This window comes from Phocoena phocoena, chromosome 11, assembly GCF_963924675.1.
Source record: "Phocoena phocoena chromosome 11, mPhoPho1.1, whole genome shotgun sequence".
NCBI classification, from domain to species: Eukaryota; Metazoa; Chordata; class Mammalia; order Artiodactyla; family Phocoenidae; genus Phocoena; species Phocoena phocoena.
This window is the reverse complement of record NC_089229.1, coordinates 7,751,577-7,767,152: the sequence shown is the minus strand read 5'-3', so window position 1 is coordinate 7,767,152 and position 15,576 is coordinate 7,751,577. Positions and strand designations below refer to the sequence as shown.

The window sequence follows — 15,576 nt, the reverse complement described above, 5'->3', positions numbered from 1 at the left end:
AACCGCGTTGGGGCCTTGGGCGGATCCCGTGATTGGAGCCGGCCCCGCCCCCGGGTCCTCTTCCCCCATTGTGAGAGCGGCTCGGGCCCAGGCCCCGCCCACTGCCACCTCCCTCTGGAGGCCCAACCCCTCCCCTTTTTTTCACCCCCCCGCCCCTTGGCTCATTTCCGGCCGCCGCTGCTACCGCTAGCCTGTAAGGAGGATTCGGCAGAGGGAAGAAACAACAGCCGCCATCTTGTTTGTGTGCTAGGCTCGGGGGGAGAGAGGGCGAGAGGGAGCGGACGAGAGTGGGCAAGCGGGGTGCCGGGCTGAGTGCGAACTGCGGGAGCGAGAGTTCGGAGGAGAGCCGGGACGGAGAGAGGCGGCAGGGGCCGAGACAGTGGCAGGGGGCCCGGGGCGCACGGGTTGAGGCGACCCCCAGCCCCCTCCCGCCGGCACACACCCCCACCGCGGCCCGGGAGCCGGGCCGGCGTCGACGCCTAGGGGGGACCATTACATAACCCCGCGCCCCGCGGCGCCTTCGCCTGCCGCCGAGGGCGGCCCCGAGCGGAGCCCCGGGGGGCGGGCGCTCCCGGCATCTGGCCGCCGGGGGTGGGGGCCGTAGCGGCGGCCGTATTTATTTATTTTCCGCGGGAGGGAGGGCGAAGGAGGAGAGCGCGGCGCGAGAGGAAGCCGCCTGCGCCGCCCGCCAGAGCGGGGCCTCCTCGGTGGCCTCGGCGTCGGCGCGGGCTGGCGGCGCTGCTCGGCCCGGCCCCCTCGGCCCTCTGCGCCGGCGAGCTCTGCGCCCGGCGTCCTCGCCGCGCCTCCGCCGCCCGCCGCGCGATGTGAGGCGGCGGCGCCAGCCTGGCTCTCGGCTCGGGCGAGCTCTCTGCGGCCATTAGTGGCCGGTGCGGCGGCGGCGCGGAGCGCGGCGGCTAGAGGAGGGTTCGGAGGGTGGGGGCTCAGGTCCGGGAGGGGGCACCGGGAGGAGGTGAGTGTCTCTCGTCGCCTCCTCCTCTCCCCCCTTTTCGCCCCCGCCTCCTTGTGGCGATGAGAAGGAGGAGGACAGCGCCGAGGAGGAAGAAGCTGATGGCGGCGGCGGAGCTCCGAGAGACCTCTGCTGGGCAGGGGCCGGCCGTGGCGGGCCGGGGACTGCGCCTCTAGAGCCGCGAGTTCTCGGGGATTCGCCGCAGCGGACGCGCTCGGCGCATTTGTGTGCCTGTGCCCTCCTCCGGGCCTGGGCTCAGGCCCGGCCCCTCGCACTTGCCCCTACCTTTTCTATCGAGCCCGCATCCCTCTTCAGCCACCGCGATCCGGCGAAGAGAAAAAGGAACTTCCCCCACCCCCTTCGGGGGCCGGCCGAGCCCCCCAAGCCAACCCCAGGGATCCGGGCGGGGACCCAGGCCTGAAGAAGAGATTTCCCGGGGATTCTCGTTTTCCTCGCCCGTATCTCCGAAAGAATTAAAAATGGCCGAGAATGTGGTGGAACCGGGGCCGCCTTCAGCCAAGCGGCCTAAACTCTCATCTCCGGCCCTCTCGGCGTCCGCCAGCGATGGCACAGGTTAGTCTTGGGAACCCTGGCCTTCCACCTCCTCCTTAATCTTTTCTCCTCGCAGCTTTATTCGTCCATATTTTCTTTCTCTCTCTTCCTAGTTCTCTGCCTCTTGATTGATTTTAAAGGTGTTTGAATGAACTGGTCGAAGGCGTCCAGTAGCCCAACCATTTTCTTTCCTTCCTAATACATTTATTGCAATACTGTGTCATATCGTTATGTGTTCTGGAATTAGAGGTATTGAGTGGTGCTGCAGAAATGGCCTTTATTGTTGTTCCCATTCAGTTTAATTTTGGAAATGCCAGTGCATTTGAGTGTAAGGGCCTTTTTTGCAATTTTACTTTTTCTGTTGTTGATAAATGAGGAATGGTGAATCCTTTCTTCCTGATCGTACTTGTCCCGTTTCCTCTGCTTTCTACTCTTCAAGAATTTCTCTTTACATGAGATTTTCTGTTGAGGATGAGGATATAAAAAAATCTTGGTTTTATTTATTTGTGTGTGTGTGATCCAGGATTTCAGGTTTGACGTGAAATTAAACGTCAGACCCGAAATTTGGTATGAATTATTTTATCTACCATTCCCAGCTTTTTTGCCGCCCCCCCACACCCCCATTTGCTTTAAAAATCAATATGGAGCGCTGTTCATTTTTCATCTCATTTCTTTGGTGCCAGACCAAGACGTCTGAAACTCTGGGGTTTTTAGGTTGGGAGAGAGGACAGAGGCATTTTCTTTACAGTTTGCAGTTACTTTCTCTTTGGGGAGGGCTGGATGGGGGACTAACTGATTTTATGGAGTTATGTACTTGGAAATCAAGATTAAAAGTTGAAAGAGTCCCAATCATGAACTGCAAACATGAACTGATAGTACAAGAATTTTAAATGTGCAGTAGGTTTTGTATTTGTGTGTTTTGTCTTTTTTACACTTTAAACATATGTGGAGGTCCAGATTTTAGTTTTAAAAAGCTTTCCAAATTTTTTACTTAACTCATTTGTGGACTAGCCCTTTTGTCAAGAGAAATTCAGGGAGACTTCTTTCCATCATTCCCTTCTTACAGTTAGTTTGATACTAAGACAGCAAAGGAGAAGGTCCGTGGCCATCAGGATAGCATCAGGGTAATGAAGATGAAGAATGGCTGGCCATCTGACAGTCTACAAGATGTTCCCCCTTACTACGGAGCATCTCTTTAACTCCCTGAGAAATCAGGCTCAACGTCATTCCTCCATCTGCCAGTGAGAGTGCATAATGGAGTTAAATGTACCCTTTGAGTTTGTGGAGAACTTCTAAAGAAGCGTGGTTCTAAGTAGGCTCGTTTCTGTGGGTGAAAAACGTAAGGATATGGCAAATGCTTTGGATTCTTTGCTTTTATAAGAAAGATATATCGTGAGTTTTAGGTAACCTGCAAAGATTGAGGATTTTTGCAGAGTTCCTCTGCTTCAGGCGTGTAACGTTGGCAGTACATGAACTTTGATCTGTCCTCATTCCTTGAAGTTTCTGTAGTCTTCAGGGATTTTTTTTTAAAACCTGTGTTTTTTCCTCAGAATTCATACACATATGGAGTATTGTATTCCTTTGTACTTACTAAAATGTCACTTGGTAGGACTTTTAGATCACCTTTAGACACATTTTTCACCTGTAGATTTTTGTTTTGTTTCTTTAGTTTTTGTGTAATATGGTAATGGATTTTACATTTGAGTTAGCCAGTGACTGGGAATATTGTAGAGAAAACTTTTTACTTGTGCTGTTTTGATGACTCCTGATTTGAACAGTTTAGTCTTAGAGTAATGCAGGGTCTGAAAGGGAGGCTGTGCTCTCTTGTTCAAATATCTCTGTTCAGGTGCACTGCTGCAGTCTCCATATTTGATCTGTGTATTTGGTAACTTTTAACTCATTTTGGTGCTGTCTCACCTGACTAATGCACAGAAACTGTTTTGCTACTTGAAATATCTTTGAATCATTGTAACAGAGCTAAATGTATCAAGTGGGTTTTTATAATATAAAACCCTCAGCACTGAGATTAATTCAGTCTTAGTCCTAAGAGTTTATCTTTCTCTAAATTTTGTAGTGTAAGTTGATTTTTCTGCCCCCACCCCCCTTAAGATTCTACTCCAGGAATTCTTTGGTATCCAATTTTTAATGTTAACCAGTTTGGATTTTTTGATGGGGGAAGGGGAGAAATGAGTATTAAGAATATACTGTCCCCCTGTGAACTTCAAGTTGGGCACCATTACATTTTGATTTTTATTTGCATCTAGCACTGTGTAGTATAAGTTTGCAGTCAACTTTTAACAGAGACTCTTCACTTTTTAAAACATTACATTTTAAACTTGTAATTTCTACATTTTTACTTCTGAGTTGCCGCATATTTTGTAAATGTGAATGTAAATTATTCCTTCGTACTTGATTAATTTTATTTAGAACTGTTCAAAATTATCCCAGAATTCTAGACTCCAGAAACTTTTTTTAAATGATGGAGGCTTGCAGTTTTAGTAGTGTAAGTGTACCTGCCAAGAGTGTTTGCATGTTCCAGTTTTATAGGAAAGAAAATTGGAACCCAGTTGGGTCGACATGCTAAACTAAAGTGTTACAAAACAAATTAGTACTTAAATCCTAAAATTTGGTTTTCTAAGGTTATCCACTGATGCAGAATAAAAATGACTTATTTAATTTTCAAAGATTCTTCTAAAAATTTTCTAGGTTGATAAAAATAATTTGAATTACATTTAAGTTTTACATGTTAGAATGGGGAGAAAGACTTACCACTTTTGCATTTTTATGTTCCTGTTTCAATCTTTGCACTTGATACATTGAAAATACTATTTAACTTGGCATGGTTAGATCAAAACTGTTTGAGGAATCAAATGCCTTTCTGTCCTGCCACCTCCATTACCACCCCATCATAAAAACCATTTGCAAAAATTTTTTGGTAAAATTATTGACCAGAATAGTTAATACATTGTCCTTCAAATATTTCTTGAACCTGTTTCTGATAATCACCTGCGTGGTGGAATGATGAGGATGATATATTGCCTTCATTGCTCACAGGACATGTTTTGTCACTGCTTTGTGAACACTTGATGCTGTATGGGCTGAAAGAACAGACTCTGGAAAGAGGTGTGACGGCATTAGGATCTGGCATATTTAGTAGGGTAAAAGATTCTTATGGTCTTGGTATGGTTTTGTGGCCCTGCTGTGTACCCATGTGTCAAAATTGGCTTGGATTTTATGCCCGTTTTCATTTTGAAGGCACAGGGCAGATACACCTGCATTTTGACCACTAGATTAGTGTACACAATAGATTTTTTTGTGACAGGAATTTTTTTTTAACACCTTTATTGGAGTATAATTGCTTTACAATGTTGTGTTAGTTTTTGCTGTATAACAAAGTGAATCAGCTATATGTATACATATATCCCCATATATCCTTCCTCTTGCGTCTCCCTCCCTATCCAACCCGTCTAGGTGGTCACAAAGCACCGAGCTGATCTCCCTGTGCAGTGCAGCTGCTTCCCACTAGCTATGTTTTACACTTTCAGAACCTTTTTTTTTAGATTCCATGTATATGTGTTAGCATATAGTATTTTTTCTTTCTGACTTACTTCACTCTGTATGACAGACTCTAGGTCCATCCACCTCACTACAAATAACTCAATTTCGTTTCTTTTTATGGCTGAGTGATATTCAATTGGCAAGGATTTTTTAAATGTCAGTTTTACTTTCTCAACACCATTGTGTCTTAGTGGTTTGTCATGTAACTAGAATATTTTTTTTTGGAGATCATTTCTTTGTTAGCTCTTAAACCTGTGATACTGTGTTTTAATTTTATTTTTCGGGCATCAGCGTTTACATGAGAGTTCTGCTTCTGAAGTTTTTGAGTTACCGCTCTTTGGTCCAGCGAGGTATTGCCGACCTCTCTGCTAAATTGCAAAACATTTTACTAAGTGTCTCGAACTCTGGCAGTTGCTTACTCTCAAGGCTTTGTAAGTTCATTTATAGGGCTTCAAGAAAGCTATCTGTGGTGGATAGTAAGTTAAGGTGACTTGTTACGTTGTAAATCTTGTATGTGTTACAACAAGGGTTCCCTTTTTCAGCTGGAGTTCATATTCTGTTACAGAGGTAAGAAATATATTCGCATGTCCAGTGATTGGATGATGGGGAGGGAGGAAAAGGTTTCTGCCTTGGTTGCGACATTGTTTTCTCTGTTTTACTTTGCTTTCTACCTTTTCCTTAGTCTATTCTATAAAGTGGGGGGGGGTTAAAACGAGAAGTTGAAAATTAGTGCCTTATGGTGTTTTTGTAAGGACATTAAGTGGTAAATAAGAAAGAAAACGAGTAGGAAGAATGTTGCAGATACAAGTGGAAGTGTAAAATGCTTCTTCCTGGTATATTTACAAAAACAATTCAAGAGTTATTCTGCCAGTTCTTACACCCAACAATTATTGGAAAAATAAGACAACTTGTTTTGTGTGTTTTTGAAATTTTAGGGTCCCTCTTTAGAGAATTTCTGAAGTTGAATTTTTTTTTAGTGTGGCAAGCATTAGAGAAATTAATGGGCAAGTTGAAACTTAAATTATGCCACGTGTAAAATATTTAAAACATTGGCTTTTGCAGATGATTTTTTTTCATGAAATGGATGGTAATTTTCTTCTGAAATTTTAATGGTAAAATATTTTATTGCTCAGGTCTCAAAAAATGTTTAAGAGAACAAACATTGAGGTTTTAAGCTCTTCTGAACAATTTGGATATCATTTGTTTTTAGATGTAGATCTTTTTGTTTTCTTTTTTAAGATTTTTTTGATGTGGACCGTTTTTATTTTTTAATTTTATTTATTTATTTTTGGCTGCGTTGGATCTTTGTTGTTGCGCGCAGGCTTTCTCCAGTTGCTGCGAGTGGGGGCTGCTCTTCATGGCGGTGCGTGGGCTTCTCATTGCGGTGGCTTCTCTTGTCACAGAGCATGGGCTCTAGGCGCGCAGGCTGCAGTAGTTGTGGCACACGGGCTCAGTAGTTGTGGCACACAGGCTTAGTTGCTCTGCGGCATGTGGGATCTTCCCAGATCAGGAATCAAACTCGTGTCCCCTGCATTGGCAGGCACATTCTTATCCGCTGCACCACCAGGGAAGCCCGTGGACCATTTTTAAAGTCTTTATTGAATTTGTTACAGCATTGCTTCTGTTCTATGTTTTGGCTCTTTGGCCACCTGGCATGTGGAATCCTAACTCCCTGACCAGGGATCAAACCTGCACCCCCTGCATTGGAAGGTGAAGCCTCAACCACTGGACCGCCAGGGAGGTCCCTAGATGTAGATCTTTTTAAATAAATGCCCCAAAAGGCAATTAGGAGTAATTGAGAGAGAGTGTAAAATTTAAACTGCTGGAAAAAAGTGAGTGGTGAGAGAATTTGTTTTGGAGTCAGACTAGTAGAGTTAAAATCCCAGACCTGCCTTTATTACCTGTGAGCCTTGGGCCAGTTACTTAATCTCTCTGTCTCAGCTTCCTCACCTGTAGGACCTACCTTGTAGGATTGTGGTAAGGAATAGTAAATGAGAATTCTTTGTCAAATACTTAGGATGGTGCTTGCTGCAGCATAGTATGTTTTCATTAAGTGTTAACTGTTTTTAACTTTACTGCTAAATATATCCCAAAAAAGCAGTGCTGGATTTTTTTAATGGGTATACAGATAGATTGGGAAAAGGGAAAACAAAATGTGTGAAGTTGAGAGTGGTCTTAAAAGTAAGGCTTACAGAGCCTTACTTTTAAGGTGCAGAGTTAGCGTATACATCATCTACTCAAAGATTAAGTTTTTTGAGAGTATAAGAATATGGCAGCAGAGGTTAAAATAAAAGTATATATATTGTCACATAGGGGAGTCTTGTATATGTAAGTAATTGAAATGAACATAAATATTTAAGGCATAATGAGAAATAAGATTATTCTTATTGGAAATGATCAAGATAATGGCTTTTTTCTAAAGAATCATGTGGTTGAGCGTTATTTTTTGTTTATCTGGGTCTTTTTTTTTTAATCATTTTATTTATTTTTGGCTGTGTTGGGTCTTCGTTGCTGTGCACGGGCTTTTCTCTAGTTGTGGCGAGTGTGGGCTGCTGTTCGTTGCGTTGTGCAGGCTTTTCGTTGCAGTGGCTTCTCTTGTTGCAGAGCTCGGGCTCTAGGCGCGGGCTTCAGTAGTTGTGGCATGCGGGCTCAGTAGTTGTGGGTTGCGGGCTCTAGAGTGCAGGCTCAGCCCAGGCTTAGTTGCTCTGCAGCATGTGGAATCTTCCCGGACCGGGGCTAGAACCCGTGTCCCCTGCATTGGCAGGTGGATTCTTAACCACTGTGCCACCAGGGAAGTGCATTATCTGGGTCTTAAAAGAAGACTTTCTTAAAGGAGGAGGAAGAAAAGTAGAAGGGGCAATGCAGAGCTTTTCAATATTTTTTGACCACACCCAAGTAAGAACTACATTTTACATGGAGAACCAGAGACCCTGTCTCAGCGAGTGAGCAAACAATATTTATCCTACCTAGCCTTACTACTTATAATACTCTGATATTTTCTATTGCATTTCATGTTTTAAAAAGTGGTGGTCGTGGGCTTCCCTGGTGGCGCAGTGCTTGAGAGTCCGCCTGCCGATGCAGGGGACACGGGTTCGTGCCCTGGTCCAGGAAGATCCCACGTGCCGCGGAGCGGCTGGGTCCATGAGCCATGGCCGCTGAGCCTGCGCGTCCGGAGCCTGTGCTCCGCAACAGGAGAGGCCACAGCAGTGAGAGGCCCGTGTACCGCAAAAAAAAAAAAAAAAAAAAAAAAGTGGTGGTTGTGACTCACTATATTGATTTCATGACCCACTATGGCTTGTGACTCACAATTTGAAAAATACTAGTTTAAAAGAGTTGACAAGCTGCCAGTTGTCCTGTATTGGACCAACGTCCTGTATTGGACCAACGTTTCCTGTATGCCCGGCATTTCATCTCAAAACAGGGAATACTCTGGTGATCCAGAAAGACATGGGCCCTTCCTTCCTGGGGTTTGTAGATGAGGGGAAAGAACGACATTCAAGTCTGATGTGACCAGTGTTGTATATGTACAGTGTACAGTGTTGTATTTGCACGGTGTACAGTGGGAGAAACGGGTACCTAACCTGTAGCTACTGTTGCTCTAGTGGCTTTTTTTGAGGAAATCAGTGTCTGATCTTGAGATTTGAAGGATAAAGGGTTTCTAAGAGTGAGCCCAGGTTGAAAACAAGAGATGGTCTGTCATGGAATCTGTAAATTTCGTCTATCTGGGGGATAGCAAGAAATATAACTGTAGAGGTGAGCAAGGGGCCAATCTTGCAGGATTTATTGGAGTTACTGCTTATTGGAGTTTAGATTTTTTTTAGCTCTTTTAAATGGATGGACAGAATTGTACCTTAGATGATTGACTAAAGCGAGGAATGGTTTGGAAAGGAACAGGGGAAAATAGGCAGGGAGACCAGTGAGATGACTGTTTCAGAATTCCAGCTGTGATGAGGGTGGCCTGGATTAGTACACGGAAAGAAGTGAAAAGGTTTGACAGAACATGGGTGGTCAGCAGAACTTGGGGATTAATTAATTAGTGTCAGGATATTGCCATAGAGGAATCAAGGGTAATTCCCAAGTTTCAAGCTTGGGTAGCAGAATTGGTGAGGATGTCATTTATTCAATACTTAGAGAAGTGTTTGTGTATGGATGTGGATGAGGGGAGGGGTTGTGATGAGTTAAATTTGCGTATTTTGAAGTTGTGTGATTCTCCTGAATTGGGTAGTCACTATTTTCATTTGGAGCACCTTTCATTTGAGCCAAGAAACATGACTACCCACCAAGTTTTAGGTATTTGGAATGTAAAGATGAATCAAGGTGCAGTTTCTGCTCTCAAAGCCTTTAGGATCTGGTGGAGTCGGTAGTACACGTATCCACACAGTTTTCCCATGAGTTATACTCTGATAAGGTTTTTTGTTGTTTTTTTTTGTGGTACGCGGGCCTCTCACTGTTGTTGCACAGGCTCCGGACGCGCAGGCTCAGCGGCCACAGCTCACGGGCCTAGCCGCTCCGCGGCATGTGGGATCTTCCCGGACCGGGGCATGAACACGTGTCCCCTGCATCAGCAGGCAGACTCTCAACCACTGCGCCACCAGGGAAGCCCTACTCTGATAAGTTTTAAATGTTTTAGATAAAGGCAGAGGATAGGGATTATTTCTGACAGGATGGGTTTGGAGTATTGGGGGAAAACTTCATATAGAAAATGTATATTAAAATGGGGATAGGAGAGCATGACCTACCTTTTCTTAGAAGTTGGGAATCACCTGGTGGTCCAGTGGTTAGAACTTTAACTGCCAAGGGCCCGGGTTCAGTCCCTCCTTGGGAACTAAGATCCCGCAAGCCATGCGGTGCAGCCAAAAAAAAAAAAGTAGGGAAAGTTGGAGTGGTATTTCAGGTGGAACAAATACAAGTGGTTTTTATGTGACTGGAACAGACCATACGGTGGAATGTTTTCATGGGAGACAGATGGAAAAGGATGTTAGGGTCCTAATATGGAAAGACAAATATGCTAAGGAATTTGACATTCATCTCACCATCTGGATAAAAATGTTCTGAGAAGAGTGACATGGTCAGGGAAAGAGTAATGCTAGTGACACTGCACGGGATCAGTAGCAGGGAGGGAACCTAATGGCAGGAAGACTTAGGGTCTGTCATTTATCTCTTGAAATGCACCTATCATTTGTCTTTGAAGTTTTTGGTAAATTGTAGTTAACAAAGTGAACTGTTTATTTTCTTAAGATCCAAGTTTTGTTTACCAGTTGTCATACATGTAGAAAATGTAGCAGATTTTTTTTAAAAGTCACGCTCCCCTTTCTCTTTACAGATATACAATTTCTAGGAGACTTTTTCTTTTTTTTTAAGAAATGGTACGATAGTTTCACCATCTAGGATCCCCTACAGGCATTCCCTTGGAGCAAACCCCAATTAGGCAAACAAATCCAACCCTCACTGCAAAGCTTCTCTCAAAATGTTACTATACTCGGGCTTCTCCGGTGGCGCGGTGGTTAAGAATCTGCTTGCCAATGCAGGGGACACGGGTTCGAGCCTGGCCCGGGAAGATCCCACATGCTGCGGAGCAACTAAGCCCATGTGCCACAACTACTGAGCCTGCTCTCTAGAGCCCATGAGTCACAACTGCTGAAGCCCACACGCCTAGAGCCTGTGTTCCGCAACAAGAAGAAGCCACTGCAATGAGAAGTCTGCTCGCCGCAACGAAGAGTAGCACCCGCTGCCACAACTAGAGAAAGCCTGCATGCAGCAACAAAGACCCAACACAGCCAAAAATCAACCAATTAATTAATTTTTTTAAATGCATATTTTGAAAATTAACCTGTACTTTTGCCCTTTGGCTCTATTAGCTTTCACAGTTCACCAGCTGCCAACATGCATAGTTATGTGATCCTGTGAAACTTAATATTGATTATCATCTTCGATCAAATTTGTATATAACCCACAGGTTGTTACCAGTTGTTTTTTGGTTTTGGTTTTTTTGGCTGCGTTGGGTCTTCATTGCTGCACGCAGGCTTTTCTCTAGTTGCAGCGAGTGGGGGCTACTCTTCGTTGCAGTGCGCGGGCTTCTCATTGTGGTGGCTTCTCTTGTTGCGGAGCACGGGCTCTAGGTGCACGGGCTTCAGTAGCTGTGCCTCGTGGGCTCTAGAGTGCAGGCTCAGTAGTTGTGGCACATGGGCTTAGTTGCTCCGTGACATGTGGGATCTTCCCGGACCAGGGCTCGAACCCGTGTCCCTTGCATTGGCAGGTGGATTCTTAACCACTGTGCCACCAGGGAAGCCCTCGTTACATTTTCGTAGTGTCCTTCAAATTCAATATTGTAGTTTTAAGTGTTTATGCACCTTTACTTCCTTGATAGGTGAGTTTTTTATGATTAGGTTAATTCTGCTTCATCTACAGAGTATTAAATACCATTTCTGAAATAAAGTACTGGATGAAAGTTAGGATGGTTATTTTAACCTGATAAGTTCATGAAATTTACAAAATTGCCTCATTTTAAAGGCCACGGTGTTTTAAAACGTCATACTTTGTTAAGCACCCAAAACAGCTGAGTTAATGTAAGAGTAGAAGTGCCCTAAAGCAATAAGGAGAGATCTTTGTGAGATTGATAGTTTTCATGTCTAGCCAAACTGTTTTAAGAATTATTAAAGTTCTGTAGATTTGACTTTCATCTCTAATCCTTAGTTTTTTAAATCTCAGATCTCTACCCACCTCATCACTCACCTGGCTCCCCCTCCTTTGAATTACTTCAATTGCTGTGGCTCAGCTTGAGTTGTTCACCTGTCCTCCTTTTTTCCACTCTTCACTTGTCTAGTTCCTACTCGTCCTCTGGTCTCACCACTGGGATGAAAGAAAGGTTTTGAGATCTGGAATGTTCATTTTTTAAAAAGCATTTTTAATGCCACAGAGAAAACTAACTGAAAGGAGGAGAGTTGATGGATGAATTCTGTCTTTTAAGCGGATACTTGAGAATTGACTAGTTTTAGAATAATTCGTATGGGTATTTTGCTTAATGTACACAGTTTAAAACCCAACTGAGTTTTTATTTGAATTCAGCTTACCTGAAGTACAAAAATAAGCCTGTTTATTCAGCAAATAATGTTTGAGCCTTCTAAATGGGAAAAAAATTTGTAACTGAAAGAGGTACTGTTATGCAGTAGAATTAGATTTTTTTTTTTTTTTTTTTTTGGCGGTACGCGGGCCTCTCACTGTTGTGGCCTCTCCTGTTGCGGAGCACAGGCTCCGGACGCACAGGCTCAGTGGCCATGGCTCACGGGCCCAGCCGCTCTGTGGCATGTGGGATCTTCCCGGACCACGGCACGAACCCATGTCCCATGCATCGACAGACGGACTCTCAACCACTGCGCCACCAGGGAAGCCCTAGAATTAGATTTTGAACCAAAATTATTTCAGTTCTGCATCCTAGTTTGTAACTTTTTAAAATCTTTTGTTTATACTCAGATAGTGCAGTATTTGGGATTATATTGTTAGTAATCCTAATTTTGAAGGTTATACTTCACTTATATATTTCACAGTGGGGAACATTTGTGTAATTTCTCATGTATCGTGGAATTGTCTTGATCTTTTGATTTTTTTGGAAAGGCTAAGTGAGTTGAGTATTTATTTTACAAGAGATGATATAGCTAAATCTGCTGTGAAGACCACAGAACTAAGAAGACACCAAGGGTGATCTACAGAATCAGTATGTAATAATGAAAGGATGTTTTGACTCAATGCTAGTTTCCCACATGCTCAATCCAAATTCGTTTTTGTTTAAATTATTACATTTCTAATACACAGTTCATTGGATAAGCCTAATGTATTATGCTAAACTTTTCAAATCAGATTTAATTCTGTCCTGTCAGTCACATTTCGTGTCACCGTGTTTGGACTGAATGTACACTTAGATGAAGAAACTTTCTTTTTTTTTTTTTCTTTTTTTGGCTGCTCTGCACTGCATTGCAGGAGCTTAGTTTCCTGACCAGGGATCAAACCTGCGCCCCCCTGCAGTGGGAGCAGAGTCTTAACCACTGGACCACCAGGGAAGTCCCGAAGAAACATTTTACTCAAAGTCATTTTGTATTTGAGCATCTGGGAACCATATATAGGAATTTGTCAATAAACTATTTGGTATAAGTAGCCTGCTGATGGTGTTAATTAGTTGATATTTTAGAAAGTAAGCAGGAAATGTCTTACTGGAGATAAGTGTGAGTTTGTTCATTTCAAGTTGTTTCTGATACTGTCTTGAAATGTTTGTCATAGGATAGTTTAAAAGTAATGGGATAAATTTCAGATTTGTAAATGTCTAATCAAAGAGAAAGGGGGGGTCAGCAAATCAAATATGTAAGAACTCACCTTAATATCTAGAAGAAGTACTCGCTGTCATTTACTTTCTACCTCTCAGTCCATTGCAGTCTGGCTTTTGTTGTTACCTAGTTTACTAAATATCTCCTATTACCTATATTTAGTGAATTTTCTGCTGAGCATGGAACACCACTAACATTTCCTTTTGGAAACTGATTTCCAGGATTCCTGGTGGATGGGCTGGGGAATGTTGAATTTTAGCATCCTTTGCAGGTTAAGATCATGTCCCTTAAAAAAAAAAAGATCATGTCCCTTAAATACTGGCATTTCCAGTGGTCCCTTTAATGTCTGATGGTGACTTAAGCTCCACATTTCTCTCTCACATTGCCATGTATTCCTCTGATTGCCCATATGGATAACTGTACTCTTAGGTTATCCAAGCCAGAAACTTAGGAGTCATTCTTTTTTTCTCTCCTTAACTCCCTAACTCTAGTCAGAGTTTTTCTTTTTTTTTTTTTTGCAGTACGCGGGCCTCTCACCACTGTGGCCTCTCCCGTTGCGGAGCACAGGCTCCAGACGTGCAGGCTCAGCGGCCATGGCTCACGGGCCCAGCCGCTCTGTGGCATGTGGGATCTTCCCGGACTGAGGCACGAACCCGTGTCCCCTGCATCGGCAGGCGGACTCTCAACCACTGCACCACCAGGGAAGCCCTAGTCAGAGAGTCTTTTGATTGGCCTCTTTGATGCCTCTTTAGCAGCAGCCTCCTCACCAGTCTCCCTGACTCTAGATTTGTCTGTCCAATTTATTCTTTATCTTGTTTGTTTCATTGGACTCTAATAAATGCAGATTTGTTCATATCATATTTCTGCTTAAAATTCTTTAGTAGATCAGTTTTCTCTCTACAGTAAAAATCCCAAGCTATTATGTGTAGGACCCTCTAGGTTGCTTCTTTTATTTGTTGAACACGTAAATTTTATTCAACTGATCTGAACTAATCCCTATGAAGAGCAAGTTGAGATGGGGGCCTGAGAAGGTGATTTATTTGAACCTTTATTTTTTCCCTTTCCTTGAACAAAAAGGAAGAACCTGAGGAGCTTAGTAAGAGGGGTGGATTGAAGCTGGTCAGTACTAAAACCCACTGTTCAGTAGGATTTGTTTGAATTATGGCATTTAAATTTCTAATTATTTTTCCCTTGCATCTTCATACATATTGCTTTTAATTTGAGACTTGCTTTTCTACTAGTTTTAGTCCATTGGGTTTTATTTGCTATTTATGACAAACTGGTTAAATACATAGTCTCTTATTTTTAGTAGCCTTTTTCCAATATGCTGCTCGTGAGCTTGCGGCCAGGTTTTTTTCTGGGAAGCCCCTTGCAGAAGGACCTAATGGGGAAAGATTGGAAATTTGATGGCTAAAATAAAATCCACATATTAGGTTTTTGAGCTTTAGTACTCTTAATCCTACCAGTATAGAATTGATTATTTACAGTTCGAGTAGTTTTTCTTAGTCTGGAAATACTTATATTTTGTTTAAAAAATTGTTTTCTCAGTTTAAAAATGTTTAGAAAAGTTATAGTTCTCATAATGTTGAATAATCTAAAACAGCTGCTAAAAATAAAGTCTGTTTGCTTACTTACATAGAAAGAATATTCTACTGGGATCCAGGGACTTTATAATAGAGTCCATATTCAATAACAAAATAGTACAATCTTAGGGAAGCTAGTGATGCATCAGTTACTGCATCTATAATATGAGAGGATCAGTAATTTTCAAACTTGGGCCCTCCCTGGGAGGGGCAGTGTTCTAAGAAGCCTGAGGAAAATCCATCTTCATTCTCCCAATTCCTCCTCACCCAATATGGTTCTGCTTTTTATTCTGTCTGTGTTTCCAAATAAACACTACTAGATGATCCTAAAGGATCCTTTGCTCTGTCCCACCTGGTGTATATAACTTTTAAAAAGGGGGTTAATAAATTTACACATTTTTTATAGACGCATAATTTATATGCTTTAGAATCTATTAAAATATTTAAGACCCATCTCATTGGTTCTTAAAACAACTCCATGAAGGAAGTAGAATAAATTTTACTGCCTTCTGATAGAAGAAGTAACATGAGCTCACATTTGTAAAGTAACTGGTAAATGAAGTCAGCTTGTAGAATTGGGTTTAAATCCAGGTACTTGGAC

The 15,576-nt window shown here is 42.9% G+C and overlaps 1 protein-coding gene across 2 annotated transcripts in view; it reads left to right on the top strand.

Moving 5' to 3' along the window:
• Positions 1-1,446: 1,446 nt before the first annotated feature.
• Positions 1,447-15,576, top strand: part of EP300 (E1A binding protein p300) — a 72,481-nt gene continuing 58,351 nt past the window's right edge. For both annotated transcript variants that reach the window (XM_065887130.1, XM_065887129.1), the window contains exon 1: positions 1,447-1,540. In XM_065887130.1, coding sequence (XP_065743202.1) covers positions 1,447-1,540 — 94 coding nt within the window. The remainder of the gene's footprint in view (positions 1,541-15,576) is intronic.